Consider the following 22,973-nt stretch of genomic DNA (forward strand, 5'->3'; position numbering starts at 1 on the left):
AGAAGTCACGCCGAAAATTGGCATGACTTTCTGAGTCATGCCGATGTTTGGCATGACTTTTCTGCCATGCAGTTTTTTGGCATGTCACTTTATTCACGCCCCTGAAACGGCACAAAGTCGCGCTAATACATTTTCAGTGTACATCTTGTTCAGGAGTCATCCGGCAATCATGGGAGGGAATCGCAGCTCCTTTCTTTCGAACGGTGCAGTTTCTGTTTGTCGAGTAGGACGCTGAACTTTGGTCGGGTGCCCCAACATTTCTTCTTGAGCCCTGCGAAGTACGCGCTCCGTGCGTCATCCCTTCCAGCCTGTGCAACCTCTTCCGTGGTTAAGGGTGTGAAATCCGAGATAAACGTGGCGATAGTTTTGACTCTAAGTGAGCGGAAACGTGAAATTTGTTGTGTAACGACTCAAATGAGTCTCCCCTTCACAGCCGTGCAAGCGGAAATTGTAATCGGACAAACCCACCCCTTTCCACAGTCACGTCCACCCCCTCCTGGGGGTGATTTTCGAAAATGTCTGAAACCGGCTGCAAACGATCCAGTGACCTCCACTGTACACGCAGCAAGTTTACTTTGTCAAATCCAACCACCCCCAGGCTGTACCAATCCCTTGGAGGACCTACCGCGTTTTTGTACCCTGAGGCGTTTCAGGTGCAAAGGGGTTGAATTTGGGCGTTGAAATTCATAGGGAGACACCTTAGGTGCTTACAAAGCCATTCCAATAAAAAAAAACCAGTTCCGGAAATTTTCATCCACTGTTGTAGGGGAGGCCACCATCTAGCGCTCCTTGCTCGCCCGGTAGGGGTAGGAACTCCGTTCAAGGATGGCCTCGGCAAGAGACACGGCTGAATCGTCCCTGAAATTCTCAAGTCGATCCGGTGCATCGTTTGCCCTCCAGGATGGAGAAACTGTCGAAAGCAGAGAAAACATTCCCTAAGTTCATCCCCCACACTAAATTTTTTTGTAGAATTTTGTACGTGCCTTTTGCACGATTTTGTGCATGCGGGGAATTTGCATAATATTATGCGTGAAAATGCATAAATTTATGCAAATTCACGCACAATTTTATGCACGACGGCACACAAGTTTAAAATTATGCATCACCACGTACAAAATTGTACATAAACATTCAGTGTGCCCATGAACGCCGAACTGAGGTGGGGTAGCGTCCAAACTCCACGTGTGACATCTCGACACAATCCTTCTCTGCAAGCCCCCAAACTTTCAGCCCGATGCACTCTACCAAAAATGTCCTGTAAATGCCGTTAATTTATTACCAGTTTTCACTGTACTCTAGAAACTGAAGAGAGTGCATAGCATGCTCCTCCTAGGAGTCAACCACAAAGCACACTCTTCCCAAGAGCATGCTTGCAAGCACACTCTTCCCAGGAGCATGCTTGCAAGCACACTCTTCCCAGGAGCATGCTCGCAAGCACTCTCCTTGCTTGCAAGCATGCTCCTAGGAAGAGCGTGCTTGCCAAGCATGCTCCTGGGAAGAGTGTGCTTGCCAAGCATGCTCCTGGGAAGAGTGTGCTTGCCAAGCATGCGCCTGGGAAAAGTGTGCTTGCAAGCATGCTCTTGGGAAGAGTGTGCTTTGTGGTTGACTCCTAGGAGGAGCATGCCATGCACTCTCTTCAGTTTCTAGAGTAGGTCAATTCACAGCGTTTACTGTGATCTGCTCACGGGATTCACTGTGATCTTGTTCGCGGTGTTCACTGTGATCTGGTCCCCAGTAAACACTGTGAGTTTGACGCCGCTGAGCACCGAAGTACTGCAAATCAGGCTCCAATTCTGGGCGTTTACTGTGGGCAGATCACAGTGAACACTCTAACCGAGATCACAGTGAACGCCGTGAATTGCATAACAGCAAACATTGGTAATAAATTAATGGCGTTGACAGGACATTTTTTGTAGAGTGTGCGGCAACGCTCGCGCCGTTGAGAACGGCGCAAAGCGAGTGATGCACTGGTGTTTCTCGCCTAGACAGAGCATTGCGCCTTGCGCCCATGAGGTAGGCAACCCATCACACGCGCTGCGCTGGTGTGCCAATGCACTCGACGCGTTTTGAGCTCCAGAGTCGCTAAATGGGACTCGAACCGAACGTGTGACCCCACCAATGGATTCCTCGATGACTCTTTCCACGTTTGCGACTCGAAACTGTTGGCATCAGTACAAGTTTCGGTCCAGGTGACAGAAAACTGATTGGTGGCCGAGGGCGCTAAGGCGTCGGTATCACTCGGGGGATCGGGGTTCCATGCCCCGACGCGTCACTCTTTTCCGAGTTTGCGGCACCAGCCTGGTGCCATCAGTACGAGTTTCGGGCCGTCGCGATGCAAGCGAGTTGGTGGCCGAGGGTGTTGAGGCGTCGGTCGCCACAAATATGACCTGAGTTCGAATCCCAGGCGACCGACTGTTTTCTTGAGTTTGCGGCCCTAAACTGATGCCATCAGTACGAGTTTCGGACCTACCCCGTGTAAGCGAGTTGGTGGCCGAGGGTGTTGAGGCGTCGGTCGCCACGAACATGACCTGGGTTCGAATCCCAGGTGACCGACTGTTTTCTTGAGTTTGCGGCCAACTGACGCCATCAGTACGAGTTACGGACTGCAGGATGACAAGAGAGTTGGTAGCCGAGGGGGCTGAGGCGGTGATCCCTACGAAAAAGATCTGGGTTCGAATCCCAGGCAACTGACCGTTTTCTTGAGTTTGCGGCCCTAATCTGGTGCCATCAGTGCGAGTTTCGGCACACAGACCTGCAAGGAAGTCGGTGGCCGAGGGTGCTGAGGTGTCGGTCGCCACTAGGAGAATCTGGGTTCAACTCCCAGGCGAGGCTAAACACAGGAAGGACCGGCAAGAGAAGGACTTGGGTTCAACTCCCATGCGAGGCCTAAGGCAGGAAGGGCCGGCAAGAGAAGGACCTGGGTTCAACTCCCAGGCGAGGCTAAACACAGGAAGGGCCGGCAAGAGAAGGACTTGGGTTCAACTCCCAGGCGAGGCCTAAGGCAGGAAGGGCCGGCAAGAGAAGGACTTGGGTTCAACTCCCAGGCGAAGCCAAAGACAGGCAGGGCCGGTAAGAGAAGAACCTGGGTGCAACTCCCAGGTGACGCCAAACGCAGGAAAGGATGGCAAGAGAAGATCTTGGGTTCAACTCCCAGGCGAGGCCAAAGGCAGGCAGGTTCGGTAAGGGAAATATTTGGGTGAACGCCCAGGCGAGATTAGAGACAGCAAGAGCCGGCTCGTGTTCAACTCCCAGGCAAGGTGAAAGCGACCCTGTGAGAAATTAACACCAAATCCCGAATATGTTTTAAGTAGTCAGGGAGGCCAACACTTTTATCAAACTGCGTGCACCTTTTTATAAATACACGGCCTAGGTACATAAATAAAAAGACAATGAAAAAATTATATTTAAAACTTTGATTGCCATATAGTTAAAGTCATGGTTCTGGACGGAATCTTCTCAACCTTCCTTTCACTGTGCTTACTGTCACTGGTTTGGCCTTGCTTCGAGGCTGCGTCCAAGCTTTCCCACACCACCTCCTCTGCCTCGCCTGGGAGTTCAACCCAAGTGCTCTCACACCGCCCTTCTGGCCTCGCCTGGGAATTGAACCTGGGTCCCCTCACGTCACCCCTCTGGTCTCGCCTGGGAGTTGAACCCAAGTCCTCTCACATCGCTTCTCTAACCTTGCCTGGGAGTTGAACCCAAGTCCTCTCACATCGCCTCTCTGGCCTTGCCTGGGAGTTGAACCCAAGTCCTCTCACATCGCTTCTCTAGCCTTGCCTGGGAGTTGAACCCAAGTCCTCTCACATCGCCCCTCTGGCCTTGCCTGGGAGTTGAACCCAAGTCCTCTCACATCGCTTCTCTAGCCTTGCCTGGGAATTGAACCGAAGTCCTCTCACACCGCCCCTCTTTGGCCTCGCCTGGGAGTTGAACCCAAGTCCTTCTCGTTCCGGCCCTTCCTGTATTTGGCCTGATCTGGGAGTTGAACCCAGATCCTTCTGTTGGCGACCGACACCTTAGCACCCTCGGCCACCGACTTCCTTGCAGGTCTGCGTGCCGAAACTAGTACTGATGGCACCAGATTAGGGACGCAAACTTAGAAAAGATTCAGTCGCCTGGGATTCGAACCCACATCCTCCCCGTGGCGACCGACGCCTCAGCACCCTCGGCCACCGACTCCCTTGAGATCCCATGGACCGTAACCCGTACTGATGGCACCAGTATCGAGCCACAAACTTGGAAAAGAGTCAGGCACCTGGGGATCGAACCCAGGACTCATTCGTGGCGACCGACGCCTCAGCCCACTCGGCCATCGACTACCTTCCCATTCAATTGCCCGAAACTCGTACTGATGGCACCAGCATGGAGCCGCAAACTTGGAAAAAAGTCATGCGTCGGGGGAATCGAACCCGGATCCTCTGAGTGGCGAGCGACGCCTCAGCACCCTCGGCCACCGACTCACATGTCGTATAGTGGCCCGAAACTTGTACTGATGGCACCAGATTAGGGCCAAGTTTAAGAAAACAGTTGGTCGACTGGGATTCGAACTTATATCCTCATCGTGGGAACCACCACCTCAGCCCCCTCGGCTAACGACTCTCCTGTAATACTGTAGCCCGTAACTCGTACTGATAGCACCAGTATCGAGCCACAAACTTGGAAAAGAGTAGAGCACCTGGGGATGGAACCCCGATCACATTCGTGGTAACCGACGCCTCGATACACTCGGCCACTGGGGGGTGTCGGTGAGGGGCTTGCCAGCGGGCCCGAGCAGCGTCTCGAACCCTTCGAACAGCGGCTGCGCTGTCCTGGTGCCGCTTGTGTGGCCTACCTTGTCGGGGTCGGTGCCGTTTGGGTGGCCTACCTTCGCCCCTGTTCCTTGCAGCGGGTTCTCGTTTCCGCCGACAGATGGCGCTGTCTGCGCGGCGACGGTTGCCTTCGGTGTTGGTACGGTGGTGTCTTCTGCTGGGTTGCCGGTGTTATTGTTTTCGTTAATTACTAGGTTGTCGACCACATCTGCATAGGAGCGGATTCTTTCTTGGGCACTTCTTCGTGTCGGGCAATCAAACCGGAGGTGTCCGGTCTTGTTGCACACTGCACATGTACGTTCTTGGCCGTCGTAGACCACCGTCGCCCGGGTGCGCGCAGTCCCGATGTATACAAACGACGGGATATGCTTGTTGAGTTCCATGCGCACCAGACGCACACCACTGTCGCACTTGAAAATGTAGTTTTCGCCGTACATAGTCGTTCGGATGTTGTGTACTTTTCCGTACGGAGAGAGGGCGGCTGCTACCTTTTCGTTGCTGAGCTCGAACGGGACGTTGAACACTCGAACTTCTCTGTACCCGAACCCGCAGTGCGTAATTTCTACATCGGTTCTGGAGCCATCTTCGTTCTTTATCTTGCTATTGCCGTTGGTATTCTGTATTATTTCATCACATTTGGGTCCGGTGGAAAACTTCACGAAAACTCGGCGCGTGCCGAACTCCTGCTGTATTCCACATATATCCGTCATGGTGCAGGACAGTTCGTCTCGGAGAAAACGTTGGAAACTAAGTGAATTCACTTTAGGACCGTCATTATCGATTGTGAACAACAGGGTGTTCACTCGTGCTTCCATGTTTACACAACACAACGAGGCGCGCTGCCTCACTCGACGCGACGCGTACGACCTGCTCAGGGGAAGCCGAGACCCGTGCGTCCGTCCCGTGCGGCGGCCGGGACCGGACTCCACTAAGTCCCTTGCCTTACCACGGCCCGAAACTCGTACTGAGGGCTCGCAAAGAGCCGCAAACTTGGAAAAGAGTCCAGCGTCGAGTATTCGAATCCCAAACCTTCCCGTGGCAACCGGCGCCTCAGCACCCTCGGCCACCGACACTCATATATTGTATTGGCCCGAAACTTGTAGTAAAGGCACCAGTATCGAGCCACAAACTTGGAAAAAAGTCTCGCGTCGGGGATTCGAACCCCGTTTCTTCCCTTGGAGACCAACACCTCTGAACCCTCGGCCACCGACTGCCATTGAATGGCCCGAAACTCGTACTGTTTTGGCACCAGTTTACAGCCGCAAACATGGGAAAGCAGTCGAACGGCTGGGATTCGAACCCAGACCTGTCCTCTTCGTGGGGAACGACGCCTCAGCACCCGCAGCCACCAACATCCATGCCTTTCCGTGGCCTCAAACTTCTACTAGGACCAAATTCGAGCCGCAAACTTTGGAAAATAGTCGGGCGCCTGGGATTCGAACCTGGATCCTTCTAGTGGCGACCGACGCTTCAGCCAATACCCTCAGCAACCAACTCACGTGACTGCCTCGAGCTCAAAACTCGTACTGGTGGCACCAGATCAGAGCGGCAAACTTGGGAAAGGAGTCACGCGTTGGGGAATCGAACCCCGACCCTCATAGTGATGACCGACCCCTCAGCACGAAGCACCCTGCGCCGTTCGCAAAAAAGGAACCGCTAATTTTGAGCGGCAGTGTGTGTAATCAGGGATATCATGTGTACGCTTAAACCCCGAGTGTGGACCCCTCACGTAGTCCCCCGGTCAAAGCAGCTCGTCGCCGAGCAGGCTCTGTTCCTGTTGCTCCTCGACGATAGATGGGGAAGTCCCTGTGGGCGCGGTGCAGTCCCGCCGCTGCACATGGCGTGTGGACGTGGCATCCATTATCTTTATCTGACGTTCTGTAGAAACTCAGGCCATCAATATCAGAATAAGTTTTCAGAATCTCACACTGAGATTCCAAACGCTATGAATATAGCAGGTATGGTGCAATGCACTGAGATATCGCACCACACATGCAATGCCTCAGTCATATTGCACCCTACGTGCAATGCGTCCCGAAAATGATCTGTGCTAATGCATGGGGGAGGCATTGCACTTCATGAGCAAAGCTTTTGCATTGCACCAATTGACGCTAAACTCGTAGCGTTTGGATTCAGTGCAGCTTTCAGAAGTGCGCGATTTCAAACACGTTACACTGTAAATCCAAAGGCAATACTTTTGGCACCTTTTTTGGCGATACAATTGAGTATCGCCAATAAACGGCCTTACGGAGAAGTATTGCCTTCAAAACGGCGATACACAAAAGTATCGCCAAAATTTGGCGATACTTTGGAGTTGCCACGATTTGGCAATAAACGTCGAATAAATCAAGGGGACAAGACCTTGGTTTAATGCCGTGGTTTTGGCAATATCCAAAAGTATTGCCAAATTTTGGCGATACTTTTTTGTATCGCCGTTCTGAAGGCAATACTTCTCCGAAAGGCCGTTTCTTGGCGATACTTTTTGAATCCCCAAAAAATGTACTTTAGTATCGCCGTTGCATTTGCAGTGCACTGACATTAACACAGTTACACGAGTGTAGTGGGCCGAGAGGTGGCAGTTGCGAGAGACTTGAGCAACAATCATTTCAGGAGGGTGACGTAGTGTGACATTACCAGCGTCACAAAATGTCACGCTCCTTTCAGCGACGAGTCACTTTCTTTTGGATGTGTCCTAACTGTATGCTAGAGTCTGAAGCCTAAAGTTACGCTGGAAGATATTACGCCAAACGAAGAATAGACAAGAAAGCCAGCACCGTCAGCGCTGTCAGACATCTGTTTCTCGCCAAAAATTGGTCTCCAATAACAGTTTGGTGTGAAGCTGGCCCCACAATGGCCGCGGCCGGACCCAGGCTTCAGGCTTCAGGCTTCAGGCTTCAGGTGTCGGATCGGGGCACTCTAACATTTCTGTTAACCGTCATCTCATTAATAAGCTTCAAATCCACCGTCCCGTTTCAATTTTCGTCGAAAAACAACGATATCGGTTATTATTTTACATTCTCTGCCCGGGAGCCGAGAGTGAGTGCCGGCATGTTGGTAGCTCAGCGCTTTGGGGAGGGATGAGCTGCGTTCTGTTTGTTTTTGTTCTGCTCAGTTGAGTTCTGTTGGTTCGGTCGGCAAAGTCAACAAACAATGAAGGTGAAAAATCTTGTGAATTGGTTTCTTCTCCTTTCTATACTCAGAAGTAAAAGGGGACAACCGCTTTCTTCTAATCGCGCCAGTAAGTTGGAAACTTTTTCAAGTGTGGTTATAGGGCCCAGGAGGATGCCTATACTAACTCTTTTTTATCTATTTTTTTATCCAGGATCAATTAAACGTCTGGCCGTGTACAACTTCCTGAAAAGGGAACGCTTTAGAGCAAAGTCCACCCTTCGTATTGCTCTAGCGAAGAAAAAAAGGCGTTTTCATGTGAGGCCCATATTTCTGGATCGTGAAGCATATGGAGCTTGGACAACCCTCATACCTATTATGAGAGAATTCGATCGTGAAGAATATTTCAGGTTTATGCGGATGACTCCGGAAAGCTTCGATTATCTGTTAGAAAGAGTTTCTCCTCTTATACAGAAAAGAAGTCAGCGGAAACCCATCAGTGAGGGTGAAAGACTTGCCATAACATTAAGGTAATGCATTTTTGAACGTATGTGTGTGACCTCCTGGTCATCTGAAAATTTGTAAAGTGTGATGATTGTTTAACGTTATTGTTCTCATATTAGGTATCTTGCATCTGGTGATAGCATGGCTTCTTTGTCATACTTGTTCCGAGTATCAAATCAGGTCATATCTAACATAATATTGGAGACAACTGCTGCTATCTGGTTTGCTATTAAAGATGAGGTATTTGAGCCCATTTCTGAGGATTTCTGGAGAAGAAAAAGTGCAGAGTTTGAAAGTATGTGGCAGTTCCCTATGTGTGGTGGAGCAATGGATGGCAAACACTGCTTTGTTCAGGTACATTCCATCGAACTTAATACCTCTTACTGACATTATTACTTAACATCCTGTTGCAGAATTGATCTTTTAATTCGGTACTTCCTTTTCCAGAAATTTCCAATGCGGGGCTCAGAGCATTTCAACTATAAGTATGGCAATAGTGTTGTTCTCTTTGCTCTCACCGATGCCAAGTACAAGTTCATCATTGTGGACGTAGGAGCAAGAGGACGTGAAAGCGATGGTGGAGTTTTTGCCAGGTCAGCATTCGGAAAATTGTACAACAACCATGAGCTGCAACTTCCACCACCGGCCTACAATGAAGCTCTGAGGACACATCTCCCTTATGTATTTTTGGGGGATGATGCTTTTCCCTTGGGTGTGCATCTGTTGAAGCCGTTTAAGGGTGATTTTCTCCCACCAGAAGAAGTTGTTTACAATTACAGAGTCTCACGGGCTAGACGTGTTGTAGAGAACTCATTTGGCATCCTAGCTGCTCGTTTCAGAGTTCTTCGTAAATCCATAATTGGAAGTGAGACTCTGGTGCAGAACATCATTCTAGCTTGTTGCGCTCTCCACAATCTGCATCTGACTAGAGAGGATAGCATTCCACCTAAGCAGCGTGTTTATATGCCCCCGGAATATGCAGACTTGTACAAAAGTAATGGATTCCTGAAGGAGGGCCGGTGGAGGAAGGAAACAAAGGATGAGGAGCTCTGCATTTTTAAGAGGTTGGTCCAACAGGAAGTACCGGAAGGAGTCCATGTTAATTTAGAGAGTGCACATGAGGTTCGAGAAAACTTTGTTGAGTTATTTGTGTCTGATCCTTTACCATGGCAATATGATAATGTGCCTGATGTTTAAGCCTAGGGGCAGGACCCCTGTAGGAGATGTGTAAGGATACCTCTGAAAAAATTGATGTCTTGTATTGAGTGTATGTAAATTGTTTATTAAATAGAAAATACCACAATTGTGAGTAGGTAGTCTTTGTACTTATTTCAAAGTGGTACTTGTGCTCTCTTTCCTAATCATTAAGTACAATAAACAATGTATATTTAAATCAAAGTAATAAAAAGTGTGACAAAGTCAAGTTAAAAATAAAATTTGCTTGGGAACCCAATTTACAAGTCCACAATTATTTTAAAATATACAAAGTCAAAAAGTAGACAACAAATCTATTAAATCTAATCCAGAAGGAAAATGATAGATCCAAAATATTAAGATAACTAAACATAAAACAGTGAAATATGTTGACGAACACAAAAGACTAGTCTGTCAGGTACATCGCAGGAAAATGAATGGAAGATCTTAGTCAAAGTAGATGGAATCTCAATCGAAGTTGTAACCTTCTGCTAGGTACTCATCTGCCGCCTCATCATCTAATTGAACTATTTTGTTGATGTGAGCATGAACTTCCACCATCAGCTTACCACTGACGGGCGCCCTTATTCCGCGCAGGAGGCAGGCCATTGTCTGGCCCCAGGCCCCATACACATCTAGGTCCTTTTCGGTGAGGAATTGACGCAGCATGGCAGTTTCGGCACCCTCGGCTGGCACTGGACCCTGATCATGTTGTTGGACATTGGGCCTTTCCCTGGCTAACGCTGCTTGCTGAGCCCGAATGTTGTCCCGAAGGCCTGCCCTTCGTTCCTCATGGAAAAGCTGCAGCTGTCTCCGTTCGCGTTCTGCCTCCTGCAAAGGATGGAAGAAAGCAAGCTGATGAAAAGGTCGGGTCATTCATATTTATAGCGAATTAGGATGCGAACTAACCGCAGCTCTGGCTTGTCGCTCTGCAGCGCGAGACAGCCCTTGCCCTTGCCCTCGACGACGGCGTTGACCGCGTCCACGCGCAGGCGAGACATTTTCCGGCAGGTCCGACGGTGCCTCCTGAATGACAGGCGAGAAGTGGACCCGTGGACGGGGCCCGCGGCGGGGAGGGGGAGGGGAAGGAGTCCGGATGTGAGTCCGCCCGGCCCGGGGGCCGCGCGGCAACTCCATGCTATTCACGTGGGGAAGTCCATCGCTTTCCCTGCTGCTCGCTCCGTCGTGCACTAGGGCTTGCACGACCACTTGCCCCGCCTGGCCGCCTGGCGCTGTCGCAGGCTGAGACTCAGAGTGGCGAGACACGTTGGCGTTGTCCCCGACCACAGTTTCATCCTCATGAATAGTATGCAGCATGTCAGTAGATTGGAATGAGATCTCGGCCTGGCGGCGGCGTCTGCCGCTCCTGGCGGAGGCCCTCGATGACGCACTCACGAATGAACGCCCACTCGCAATGGAGTCGTTGGAAGTGTTGCGACGCCTGCCGGGGGGTGACGGGGAATATCTTGGTGGTGGGCGGACGTCGCGGCGGGGCTTACGTTTACCAATGCCAGGCGACGCAGGGTGTGTAGTGGCGGCCAATGGTGAGGACGCGGCGAACGGCGAGCCCAGCAGGCCTCGTGAAGTATTACTGCGTGGGGTTAAATTGCGGGGCCCGTGGCGGCTTGCAGAGGTCGGCGACAGCAGGGCTGCAGTGGTCGGCGACCGCGTCCACAGATGGATGCGACCTCTGGTAGCTGGTGATAGATCGAGGGGCCGATCGAGGGGCCCGCCGTGGCCTGCAGGGGTCGGCGACAAAGGCGGAGGCCGCTGGTCTGCTTCTGCTGCGCGCCTTTCGTTGAATAGGGCTATGTCAGCACAGCAATCTGCAACAAGGCAAGCGGCCCATATTTTAGCGGAATCTTTCAAATACAAGCCTGTCCTTTAGCAAAAGAAAAATGAAAGGAAATCACTCACCAGCCGATGGCTGCGGGGCGTTGGCAAAGCGAATGCTGACGGGATCCTGGACCTCGCCGTTCGCACCGAGAGCGGCAGGATTGTCGTGCGGGTCGGGAAATTGAGGGGCCGCCTCCCGCTGAGATCCTCTACGCACATTGACGTTCGAGATCCTGACACGGGACATGTCCTTGCCGATCTCGTCCAGGAATGCCATCTCGTCGGCACCAAAGTTGATGGCTTCTTCGCCTCCGCCAGCTCCGCTGACACATTTATCCCCCTTCCTTCTTTTGTTCTGAGCCCTGTTTCTCCTCAGCCTTTGAAAGTTGCTTTTGCAAAATTCACCTGCAGAATTTACAACCAAACACGATTAATAGAAAATAGCTCGGTTTTATAAACACAAACTTTTTTAGGTTATGCTACACACCGTCAGTTCCAAACTCAGCGGCCACTTCCACCCAAGCTTTTGTTCACCACGCCCTTCTTGTGATGATTTTTCATCGTGTGGTCCCATATTACAGGTCTCCTTCGGACTGCATCGATTAATGCCGAATCAGAGTAGGGGACAACCATTTCGGCTAACGATTGTACGTACACTTTCCAAGTTGAAACACGACAGCGACGCCGCCGCTGCGGCAGGCAGGCGCTACCAACATGCCGGCACTCACTCTCGGCTCCCGGGCAGAGAATGTAAAATAATAACCGATATCGTTGTTTTTCGACGAAAATTGAAACGGGACGGTGGATTTGAAGCTTATTAATGAGATGACGGTTAACAGAAATGTTAGAGTGCCCCGATCCGACACCTGAAGCCTGAAGCCTGAAGCCTGGGTCCGGCCGCGGCCATTGTGGGGCCAGCTTGAGCGACCGCGTCTTAGCAATTTTTGACCGCCTTTTTCAAGATGTCCTGTTGTGGGTGAAATAGTTCTGGGGTTGGGGTTTGCAATAAACATACAAGTGGCAGTGTGTAACAGATGGGGTAGGTCCTGAACCGGAAGCACACAGGCGCCATGTTGGCGGAAGTAGATCAAAACTTGACATGGGAAAGAGACGATAGCCAAACGTATCGGCCACACTTGAACATTAACAGTCGTTTTATACTTATTTGCAGTGCATATGTGTTTCGCGAGCAATATTTGTATAGCTCGGCTTTAGTTTCAGATCCGAAGAGAGGTTAGTTTCCGGCCAATATGGCGTCTGCTTGCTTCCGGTTCAGGATCTACGAAAGCACCCTATTACTGGGCTCCGTTGCATTTCTGTAAGCAACCACCATGCTTAGTATTTCCCTCGTAAATAATTAAATATTCCTTTGTAATTTATTCATGAAACAAAAGTAACAAAACAATTAAAAGTTGAATGACAATTTTGGTCTCAGCGCCCTTGAACATAAGAAATAAAATAGAGGTCAATGAAAAATTTTGGTTAAACTTCTCTACGACGGGACTTGAACCATCTTTTAGGCTGGCACGCAGCAGCCAATAAATCGAACAGCGACTACCACCGAAAACCAAATCTATTCTATTTTTAAACATTCTGCTACGTGTGTTTTTTTTTGGACAGTCACAGTGCCAATAATTATTGACCAGCGAACACACCGCAAAAGGAGGCATCTCGGGTCGAGAAGGAAAAGTGAACCGACGGTCTCTGATAAAGCGGCCGATAAGCTGAACACCGCCAAGTTCGACCCACCGGCACTGCAGACCGATTCAGCACTGTGATTCGTGGCTCTATCTCTTTCGCACCGATATGGGACACCCCGTGAGTGCACGAGAGAGAGACAGAGAGAGAGAAAGAGAGAGAGAGAGCGAGATAGATAGATAGATAGATAGATAGAGAGAGAGAGAGAGAGAGAGCGAGCGGAATCGGCCAGGTGGAGCGGTCGTCCCCCTCGCGTCACGATCATGTTTACAGTCAGGCGCCCCACCAGTCTGCCACAGCACCCGGCCCCTGCGACCACGCAACGGCAGCGACGCATCAGTCAAGCGGAGGCCCTTCATGACAGGGCAGAAAGAAACCAAACGCAGGGAGGGACCGAACGTAGCGGACATGGACCAGGACCGAGAACCTTTAGACCCAGTCTCCAGGAGCGACGGCGTCGTCGTGGTAAGTAGCAACACAAGGCAAAAGACGCCGGGCCAAAACACACCTACAAAATGTAAAATTTACCACCAAAAAATAAATTAATAAGAACTATCAAAATAAAAACACACACAGCTGCTCATAGTCGACTTCCTTCTGGGACACCCAACTAAAAGCTTGCCGAATTTTTCTTGAACAAAATTTTTTTTTCTTAGTTGCATGTTGCATCTCTTCATGTTACCCTTGCGTCTACCAAAAAACTTGAGCGGTCTATAGTTTCTAAGACACCTGCTCTCTCGTTCGATCCGTTGCTACCTTTTCTTAAATTGCATTTGACCTATTACTTCTACGAGCATCTGATAAATAAAATATGGTGGAAATCCCGGGGGGGGGGCACGGGAAGGCGTTGCATGTCTCGATAAATCAACTCAATGTAAAAATGTGTCGTGTCGGTTTTCAGGTCCCAGTGGAGAACGGACGGGAGGCAAATAACGTGCCAGGATCGCCCAACGGTTGTTACGGTCGCTGCATGCCGCGTTTCTGTGCGATTTTCGCCTTCGCTGTCACATTCTTCGTCGTGAAATTCATAATTCGCGTAATTATAAACCTTGGCCGTTCGATGCAAGAGCACCAACAGACGCTTCACTTACCCGACGTAGGGGTCCCCGTGATCAAACCTCCAGAGAGAGATCAGCTTCTATTGGACATATTGCGGAAGCGAAATTGGGCTGTTAACCCATGAGGTTAGAAAATTCTTCTAAACGTGCACACGATTTCCTATATGTCATCTTTTATGGTACGAAACCACAAAAGAACGAGTCACATTCGGAAATATTGATGACTTATGTAACGAAAGTTTTTTTTTGAATAAATTGTAATTTATGCATTTTATGAGTGTCGATACATAGCAATAAACAAACTATTAGTAACCAATTGTTTTTATTATTGTCGTTTAAAATACAGGAATTCTGCACCAACAGACCGTACTCCTCTGGCCGGTTAGACGGTGGCAGGCGAACGATGGCACGCTGCTGAAACGCCAAATCGTCTTTTCGGTCTCAGAATAAACACCCATTGTCCAGTACTTCACGAACTAAAGGGTGTTTAAAGTAAGTATGCTCACTACTCAATCTCGAGATTCCAAACGCTATGAGTATACCATGTTTGGTGCAATGTATTGAGATATTGCACCATGCGTGCAATGCCATAGCCATAGTGCACCTTACGTGCAATGCGTCCCGAAAATGTCTTATGCTAATGCATGGGAAGGCATCGCACTTCACGTGCAATGCGAAAGCATTGCACCAGGTGCAATGAATGAAAACGTCTTAAAATGCATTGCACCAATTGGCGCTACTCCGCTATACTGACAGCGTTTGGATTATTTGCACTTTGCACTTTGGGAGCATGCCCGCATACTAGGAGGAGTAGGTGGTGGAATAGGTTTAGGATGAAGGGCCGAAGGACGCGGGGATACTGGTAGCCAAGAAATGTGACGTCACGTTCGTTTTCACGTGAAAACGGCGATGTTAGTTTGAGCGTGTCAAACGGTGAAAATTTACAGTCAAACGAATGTGACATACCGCACCGCTTTGTCACATTGCTTCGGGTGTGACACGCAATCAGCTGTCGAACTGTCACATTAAAACGAATGTGACACATAGTACCCAAGTACAAATGTCGTGTCACATCCAAACGAATGTCACATTCGTTTAAATGTGACATGCCCACTTTGTCACGTTCGTTTCAATGTCACACGCCATGATTGTCAGATTAAGGGGTGTCACGTTCGTCTTAATGTGACAAAGTGGGCATGCCACATTGAATCGAACGTGACAGTACACGGGTGTCACATTCGTTTGGATGTGACACGACATGTGTACTTGGGTACCATGTGTCACATTCGTTTTAATGTGACAGTTCGACAGCTGATTGTGTGTCACACCCGAAGTAATGTGACAAAGCGGTGCGGTGTGTCACATTCGTTTGACTGTAAATTTTCACCGTTTGTCACGCTCAAACCAACATCGCCGTTATCACGTGAAAACAAACGTGACGTCACATTCCTTGGCTACCAGTGGAAAGGGACACCGTTGGACGGTCGGCACCGGACTGGAAACATCGGTGAGGTGGTGTCAGATGTACGCCAATTACACCAATCGGCTTGAACCAGCTCGATGAACTTGACGCGCTTGACAGTGGGCTGTGAACGTAGGGACGGACTTGTGTTGTGAAGGAGTGCAGGCAACACTCGTGCGGACACGGAAAGCTGAGCATCATTTGTGGTCCAAGCTTCTTCAAGTCGAAATGACGGCAGTGAGGCTGGGGTTGGCCACAAAGGCGCACCCTGCCAGCGTCAACAGTGCGGCGCAAGTCAACGCCGTCTGCGTGAGACGGTGCAACAGGTAAAGTCTGAAAAGGAATCACAATGTGTCTGTAATTACGAACTTGCAAGCGCGTCACAAAATTCGGTTCCTGGTTTTCCCCTGGAACCGATAGTAAAGACATGGTGGCGATTTCCCGGGAATGCCGAGGCCAACCAGGAATCGATTTAGCGATGGGTATACCAAAAATAAGATGTCAACATTGTAAAAAATTCCGTACTTTTTGTACGGAAATGGTACAGGAAAATAAAGTATGGAGGTAAGGAAAAAAGTACGGAACGTCCGTACTTGCTCCATATGAACCCACGTAAAAGGGTACGGAAAAAAAAGTCCGGACGTTCCGTAGTAGGACAGGTACGGACGGTCCAGGCAAATTGTTGACCAGAAATATTCCGTACTTTTTCTATACTTTTTCTCACAGTGAAGTATTGTAGATAGCGAGGGGTGAAAAGACAGTTGCCTTTGGGTTGGCCGCTCAGTCCTCTGTTTTGAATCAAAAGCGTGCGCCTACCCGCGTGGGTTGCCGTCGACCCCCTCCTCTCGCAGCAGGTGCAGCTTGGTGCCCGCCAAGGCCGTCTTGCAGTAGGCGTCCCAGTCGATGGCCTCCACGTCCAGGGGGAACAGCACGCGGTCGCGGTCCGACAGCAGCGACCACAGCGCGCGCACGTTGTCGTCCTGGAAGTGCCACTGCTGCGTCGTGAAGAAGTGCAACGCCTCCAGTCGGCGGGCCAACTTACGCTGCTTGGGGAGCAACCTGCGATGGAAGTGGTTGACGGTGTCGGGGCCAGACACGGCTTCACTCTCATTCAAGGAACGTAACATCACGTTGCAAGGAATGAGACAAAACGTCACGTTGCTTTGAGCATTGTGTCACATTCGTTTCCATTTGAATCAGTCGAAAATTGGCTTCCTGGACAGAGGGTGTTCACTGAGAATGAAAGAGTGATGCACTCTAAATGTTGTACAGTGAAGATTCTCCATAGTATGGTGAAAATGTTCCATATTATGGTGGAGCTGACTTTATAACGTACCATTCAGAATTCACTGTACCTTATAGATATTTTGACGAATTTCGTTGGTATTATGGAGAAAATCTCCACCATGATATGTTGGTGCAGCCTTTCACCGTAAGACATTTACGGTGTGTTCATGACTAAAATGGGGGGGGGAGTTCTTTATTATCCAAATTTGGGTGAGGAAGGTTTCCTAGAAGGTGTACTATATGGAGCCATATAGGTAGCTGATACACCCCAACAATATGAAGAAATGCTTCATACTACGAAAGACCTTGCTTCATAATCCGAAACAATTAACATAATTTTCCGTAGCTTTTAGCCACAGTGATGCTCCGTCAACTTTTTCCCGTGCGGCCGGCTTGGGCACTCACCTGGCGGGCTTCTCCATGAGGGGCGCGACGACGCTGTCGTGCAGGGCGGCGGGGAGGACCATGGTGAGGAAGGTGCTGACCTGGTGGCGCCAGGGGGACGTGGTGAGGGGGCACGACGGCCACCACACTGCCCGGGCGGGCGGCCGCTCCCTGCAGCGGCGCACCCAGGTCTGCAGCAGTGTGCCCCACGGCACCGGGTTGTGCGTCCCCGCCACGCAGTTGTACACCGCGGGCGGGGCGGGCGGCCGCGGCGCCGCGCCGACGTGGTCCCGGGGGCGGGGCTCGGGGGGCCGCTGTCTCGCAGTGTGCCAGGCCGCCGCCAGCACCGTGTTGACCACGAAGTCCACCGGCACCGTGTCCGCCACGCAGCCGGACTCGCAGAAGGCGCTCCGCACCACGCCCAGCGCCACCAGGTTGAAGGGCCCCATCAGCCCGTTGGCGTTGTCCGTGTAGCCGGGGGACGGGTAGCGCCACGCCCAGCCCACTGCAAAGGCGGCACGGTTTGGCACCGAGAGATTCACTCTGAGTCACTGGTGAAACAAAGGCATTACGACTGTGTCCTTCAAGGGCGTGAACGATTTACGGACGGCGTGAATCGTCAGTGCCTTTAAGGGCATTGAAATTTTGCCCAAGTGTGCATGATAGCAATAATTAAGTCAACATCAAAAATTTTGAAACATAACGAAATATTTCTGACTACAGCCTTTCAAAGGGCATTAAACGGTGAGCGTGAAAACTGTTTGTGCCCTCAATGGCGCAGTTTTTATGCCTGTGTTTTGCCAGTAATGTCTTAGGAGTAAATATCCCACCAAAAAAATCACAGTGAAAACTAAAGCTTGGAATTACCCTCTGGTTTAGAGCGTAACAGGTTCATCTGCCAAGATTCCCCCAGCGTAACGTGTACAAGCGCAACTTTATGCTTGACTCAAGCATAGAAGCCTGCTTACCGATAGAGGGCCGCACAATCGCCACGGGCAAGTCCGCCGCCTCCTCCGCCAGCAGACTCTCGGCGAGCGCCTTGGTGAACGTGTACGTGTTGGGGCGGTCCCCGATGATCCTGCAGACAAAAGCGGTTGGGTGAAACTTGCACAGGGAACACTACAAACCTCACTGTCTACTAAGTCACACTTACAAATGCATGCTTGCAAGTACACACTTACAAACGCATGCTTGGCCAAGTACACACTTACAAATGCATGCTTGCAAGTACACACTTACAAACGCATGCTTGACGAAGCATGCGTTTGTAAGTGTGTACTTGCAAGCATGCATTTGTAAGTGTGTACTTTAGTAGACAGTTAGGTTTGCAGTGAAGTTGAAGTACAATGAGTGGAAAATTCATAGTTCTTTATTTATGTCTAATGTATCTTGAAAGAGGAAATTTTCACCACAATATGTTGGTAACTTTCACCATAGAGAATCATCACTATACGCCTATCAGGGTGTGCGACTCACCGCGGCGTGTCCCTCTCCAGGGCGTCGCCGTCCTCCTTGGCCCTGCGGATGATGTCACGCACGTCGGCGGGCGGCGGGTACACCTCCTCGCGCACCGAGGGCAGGTTGCAGTTGCTGAACGCTGTGGACACGTGCACGAGGGCCTTGAGGAGGATTTTGGCGTGGGAGGCCATGGCGTTGCAAGTGTAGCAGCCCTGCATGCTGATTCCTAACAGTGTTTCGTCACTCTTCTGCTTTGTCATAATTAAAAGATCAAACTGGACTGTCTCTAAGCATGCTAACTGTACCAAGGCGCTTGATTCACTGTACTTTTTGGACCGTCCATCCCGCACTCCAAAAACCATCGATCCCAAATCACCACCGGGACAAAGGATGACTATCTTAACTTGACAGGATTTGTGTGACAATTAGGATGGTTCAAGGTTTAAAGATGGACCTTCAACAAACGGCTCCGTCAAGCGAGCACAATTCAAAACACCAAAAAAGGACGTGAGGACGTTCTGAACACTGTTGCGACATCCATTTTACGATTGGTTCTCATTTAAACAATTTTAGTTTTCGGCACTCCTCATTCCGCGAACGTGACATCACAATGAAACAAATGTGACACAATGTCACGTTGCTTTGAGCATGTTGTCAATTAGTTTATTCACACGAATGTAACACCATGTTCAAAGATCGTGACATTTTGACACATTCGTTTCGACGTGATGTCACGTTCCTGGAATGAGAGTGGGGGTGCTCATAAAAATGCAGTGAATCCTGTACCTGAAAGAACAGTACACGCTGGCATTTAAATTAACAGGAGTCGCCGTGCCGTAGTTTTTTCTCACGGTGAGAGCAAGGGCAAACAACTCCACAGACTTTGTGCAAGTCAATGACAATCTCGAATATGAGAAAAAATTCTTCAAAGTTCATGAAACTTAGTCAAAATTATAAGAAATTTTTCAAAAATCAGTGAAGTGTAGACCGAAATTCTTGGAGATTTGGCTGCATTTCGTTTAAATGCATCCCGAATTCGAACATTTGTACAGTGAAATAAAGTGAGATATTTCCCCTTGTGTCGGAGTCGTCAGTGGCGCGTCCATAGGCGGCCTTGAGGCAAGCGGTAACTTGCCTACTTACAAAGGCAAAGTGGCACTGTTTGCCTACCTTTCAAGGCGGCCATCCAGGTGCTTTTTTTTGGGGGGAGGGGGGGGGGGCAACGGCGCTAGTTTCGATTGAATCGGAAAGTTTGGACCCGGGTTCAAATTCCAGTGGGGTACATACATACCATACATTCCCGTGTTTCTAAGGGCGCTGATGACGAAAATAGCAAGTATTTCGACCCCAGACAGGTTCAAATCCCGTTAAAGCTAAACATAGGCGAAATTCGCACACCTCTTAATGTACGAGAAGGGCCAAAGTTGCCGATGTGTATCGCTACTTCTCCTGTTATATTAATGCGCGCCTTTGGAGTGAGCGACAGAGACACGAGCGACGAAAGCACTGTGGGACCGAGCGTGCAGGGCGGGGAAGGCGTGTCGCCCACTCACCGCCAGCTGCTCCATGTCGCGGGCCAGCTCGGCCACGTGGTGCACGGCCTCCACGTTGAGCGGCACCGCGACGCGCAGGGGCTCCGCGAAGCTGACGGTGGCCGCCGAGTGCAGCACGACGGACACGTTGGACACCAGCACGTCGCGGTCCTCGGCGCTGAGGCCGAGGCCAGGCAGCGACGCGTCGCCGGCCACCGCCGTCACCTTGCCGATGGGGCAGCCGGCGAACACCTGCCGAGCACGCCGTGCGCGATACAAAGACATTCTCTGCAGCAGCAGTCGCCTGGCACTTGCTGCACTAACATGTAAGTGCAGCAAGTGCCAGGCGGCTGTTGCGCTGAGAATGTACCGAAAAGCTAAAATGCGCGCACACAAAACATTTTTGACAAAGTACGAGGCGTCACAGTATTCTATGCTGGTAAACTTTTTGTACAAATTTGTACGCGTTATTCCACAGAAACAGAGATTTGCGCAGTTTTTTTTGACGAAAATAATACAAAAAGTTCATGAGCACAAAAATCTTTTTTAAAAAAATCGGCCTGTAAAGAGCGTGAAAAACTGGTAGTTTTTTTGTGCCTTTGGTTTACTAGTGTAATTTACATGCTTGAGTTGCCAATACGCTATCAGCAGATAAATCATCTTTTTCCCTGAGAGCACCTGCGAACCCAAACGCTATGAGTACAGCGTCAATTGGATGCATCAGCATAGAGCATATTCGGCACGCATTGCACGTAAGGTGCAATATGGCTATGGCATTGCACGAATGGTGGAATATCTCAATGCATCGCACCATAAAATGACTATTTTCTCTATTGGCTTTTTATCCTTTGCTTACTTAGTTTTTTAAGCAGCAATAATATGAAGTATTTCCTTCGTAACAATGTACAGTATTGTTCACTATAAAGACTAAGTTATTGTGTATTAACTCTTTGTCAATAACAAACTGACTTTAAGTCAATATAACAAACAAAATCTTACATGGATATTGACGAAATAGTAATTTTTATTGCTGTGTGAAAAATTCTTTACCAAAGGACTTTTTGGTCAATAACAGCCTGAGAGTGCGGCGTTTGGAATCTTGGTTGGGTTTTTGCGACCTACCGGCAGGGCCAGCAGCTGGCTGAGGCGCTTCTTGGCGTCGACGCCGCGCTTCTCGCGGACCAGCAGGTAGATGCGCTCCACCTCCGGGCAGCAGCGCAGCAGCTTCTCCACCACGGCCTTGCCGATGAAGCCCGTGCCGCCCGTCAGCAGCACGCTGCGGCCGCGATAGAAGTCGGGGATCTCCATGGCAGAGGCGACGACGAAGACTGACTGCTCGACGACGACGCCCGCGTCACCGAGACCGACCAGAGCAACACGGAATACATGCATATAAGGCTCGAAATCTCCCACTACCTCGTGTGAACCCGTCAAGGCCGCGCTGTCGAATTTGACGCGGCCACTAACGAAGCGCGTAGCGAGCGCGGCCACTGACTTGCATGGCGCTCCAGGAACCGCGGGAGTAAGGTGCCCCATCATTCGAAAGGACAAAAAATACCCGTTTGAATCACAGGCGCACTGAGATGAGTATGAAAGAGTCAGGACTAAAATTTTGGGCGAGGAATTCTTCATCACCCAAATTTGGGTGAGGAAGGTTTCCACGAAAATTTTGCCGGACTAACAGCCTGAAATTTTACGACTCATTTCGGTCGGAAAATTTCAGACCAGGATATGGTCTGAATTTTCAGTGGGCGATTCTGCATATTTACTTCAGTCAAAATAGTCTGAATTTCCAGCAAAAAGTTTTAACAGTGCGCCGCTCTTATTTAAGTGACGACTACATGTAATTGCAGTACACTGTCAATATGTGTCACTGTGCACGAACAATGTTTACAAGGGGCCTGTCACTGACTAAAATTATGTACAATTGCGGGAGAGTGTAGTGAGCTTCTTCTCCACTCGACCAGCTTTTTGCCTGGCGTTTGTCTCAGAAATTGCATATATTCAGGCGTTTTTAAGCCAAAATCTGATAGTGGGAGTGAGTGTAGGCCGGAAGCGTAATGAGTTCAAGACGAGGCAGATTCCTTGACAATGTAAGTATCACAGTCGGATGTGTGTGCGCTTAAAATTGCATAACTCGCGCACGAGTCCCATGGGACAAAAACAGTCCCCTCACTGTCAGTGCCTAAGGTAAAAGGTCAATTGTGGGTCACTAATCATTTTGTTTGACGGGCCGCTACAAATCCATTCATATGAATGAGCGAATCGATAAAGTGTATAATGTGAAGGACTGTGAAGTCCTTCCGGTCCGGTGAAGGACTGTAAGTCAATCACTGGTAGCCAAGGAATGTGACATCACATTCGCTTGAACGTGAAAACTACGATGTCAGTTTGAACGTAACAAACAGAGAAAATTCATACTCAAACGAAGGTGACACACCGCACCGCTCTGTCACATTACTTCGGGTGTGACACGAAATCAGCAGGCAAACTGTCACATTAAAACGAATGTGACACATGGTACCCATTGACATACATCGTGTCACATCGAAACGAATGTGACACCCATAGGCTGTCACGTTCGTTTGAATGTGACAATTAGGGCATGTTACATTCAAACGAATGTGAAAATTTCACGTTCAAACGA

General features: G+C 49.7%; 4 protein-coding genes across 6 annotated transcripts; 2 read left to right on the plus strand and 2 right to left on the minus strand.

The window, feature by feature from the left end:
* Window positions 1-7,669: 7,669 nt before the first annotated feature.
* LOC117646963 (protein ALP1-like) lies at window positions 7,670-10,253 on the plus strand. Its single transcript, XM_034388373.1, has 4 exons — window positions 7,670-8,043; window positions 8,128-8,443; window positions 8,537-8,771; window positions 8,865-10,253. Exons 1-4 carry the CDS (start codon window positions 7,956-7,958, stop codon window positions 9,612-9,614), a joined length of 1,389 nt encoding a protein of 462 aa, XP_034244264.1. The 5' UTR covers window positions 7,670-7,955; the 3' UTR covers window positions 9,615-10,253.
* On the minus strand, window positions 10,046-12,509 carry LOC117646962 (serine/arginine repetitive matrix protein 1-like). Of its 2 annotated transcripts, XM_034388370.1 has the most exons (4): window positions 11,935-12,509; window positions 11,529-11,852; window positions 10,521-11,437; window positions 10,046-10,442 (listed from the first exon to the last, which is right to left on the minus strand). In XM_034388370.1, exons 2-4 carry the CDS (start codon window positions 11,722-11,724, stop codon window positions 10,080-10,082), a joined length of 1,476 nt encoding a protein of 491 aa, XP_034244261.1. In that variant the 5' UTR covers window positions 11,725-11,852; window positions 11,935-12,509; the 3' UTR covers window positions 10,046-10,079. The 2 variants fall into 2 exon arrangements, with proteins under 2 accessions (XP_034244261.1, XP_034244262.1); XM_034388371.1 differs by lacking the exon at window positions 11,935-12,509 and having other exon boundaries at window positions 11,529-11,897.
* Window positions 12,510-13,406: 897 nt separating this feature from the next.
* Window positions 13,407-14,679, plus strand: LOC117647223. Of its 2 annotated transcripts, XR_004587827.1 has the most exons (3): window positions 13,407-13,610; window positions 14,047-14,329; window positions 14,550-14,679. XR_004587827.1 is itself a non-coding variant. In XM_034388868.1 (2 exons), exons 1-2 carry the CDS (start codon window positions 13,503-13,505, stop codon window positions 14,326-14,328), a joined length of 390 nt encoding a protein of 129 aa, XP_034244759.1. In that variant the 5' UTR covers window positions 13,407-13,502; the 3' UTR covers window positions 14,329-14,519. The 2 variants fall into 2 exon arrangements, 1 of the variants encoding a protein (XP_034244759.1); XM_034388868.1 differs by lacking the exon at window positions 14,550-14,679 and having other exon boundaries at window positions 14,047-14,519.
* An 887-nt stretch (window positions 14,680-15,566) lies between these two features.
* On the minus strand, window positions 15,567-21,662 carry LOC117647222 (putative fatty acyl-CoA reductase CG5065). Its single transcript, XM_034388867.1, has 7 exons — window positions 21,449-21,662; window positions 20,348-20,578; window positions 18,813-18,955; window positions 18,305-18,414; window positions 17,358-17,841; window positions 16,482-16,724; window positions 15,567-15,998 (listed from the first exon to the last, which is right to left on the minus strand). The coding sequence occupies exons 1-7, from the start codon at window positions 21,632-21,634 to the stop codon at window positions 15,884-15,886; spliced, it is 1,512 nt and encodes a 503-aa protein (XP_034244758.1). The 5' UTR covers window positions 21,635-21,662; the 3' UTR covers window positions 15,567-15,883.
* Between the last annotated feature and the right edge of the window lie 1,311 nt (window positions 21,663-22,973).

Source organism: Thrips palmi, unplaced genomic scaffold (assembly GCF_012932325.1).
Source record: "Thrips palmi isolate BJ-2018 unplaced genomic scaffold, TpBJ-2018v1 HiC_scaffold_2, whole genome shotgun sequence".
NCBI classification, from domain to species: Eukaryota; Metazoa; Arthropoda; class Insecta; order Thysanoptera; family Thripidae; genus Thrips; species Thrips palmi.

Coding starts and splice junctions, on each gene's coding strand:
- LOC117647223 (XM_034388868.1), top strand. CDS start 13,503: ATGACAGGGCAGAAAGAAACCAAACGCAGGGAGGGACCGAACGTAGCG. Junction 13,611..14,046: donor GGAGCGACGGCGTCGTCGTG/GTAAGTAGCAAC, acceptor GTCGGTTTTCAG/GTCCCAGTGGAGAACGGACG.
- LOC117646962 (XM_034388370.1), bottom strand. CDS start 11,724: ATGGCATTCCTGGACGAGATCGGCAAGGACATGTCCCGTGTCAGGATC. Junction 11,438..11,528: donor CGCCCCGCAGCCATCGGCTG/GTGAGTGATTTC, acceptor GCCTTGTTGCAG/ATTGCTGTGCTGACATAGCC. Junction 10,443..10,520: donor AGCGACAAGCCAGAGCTGCG/GTTAGTTCGCAT, acceptor CATCCTTTGCAG/GAGGCAGAACGCGAACGGAG.
- LOC117647222 (XM_034388867.1), bottom strand. CDS start 21,634: ATGGAGATCCCCGACTTCTATCGCGGCCGCAGCGTGCTGCTGACGGGC. Junction 18,956..20,347: donor GCGACATGGAGCAGCTGGCG/GTGAGTGGGCGA, acceptor ATCCTCCTCAAG/GCCCTCGTGCACGTGTCCAC. Junction 16,725..17,357: donor CTCATGGAGAAGCCCGCCAG/GTGAGTGCCCAA, acceptor CTTCCATCGCAG/GTTGCTCCCCAAGCAGCGTA.
- LOC117646963 (XM_034388373.1), top strand. CDS start 7,956: ATGAAGGTGAAAAATCTTGTGAATTGGTTTCTTCTCCTTTCTATACTC. Junction 8,044..8,127: donor GCTTTCTTCTAATCGCGCCA/GTAAGTTGGAAA, acceptor TTTTTTATCCAG/GATCAATTAAACGTCTGGCC. Junction 8,772..8,864: donor GCAAACACTGCTTTGTTCAG/GTACATTCCATC, acceptor TTCCTTTTCCAG/AAATTTCCAATGCGGGGCTC.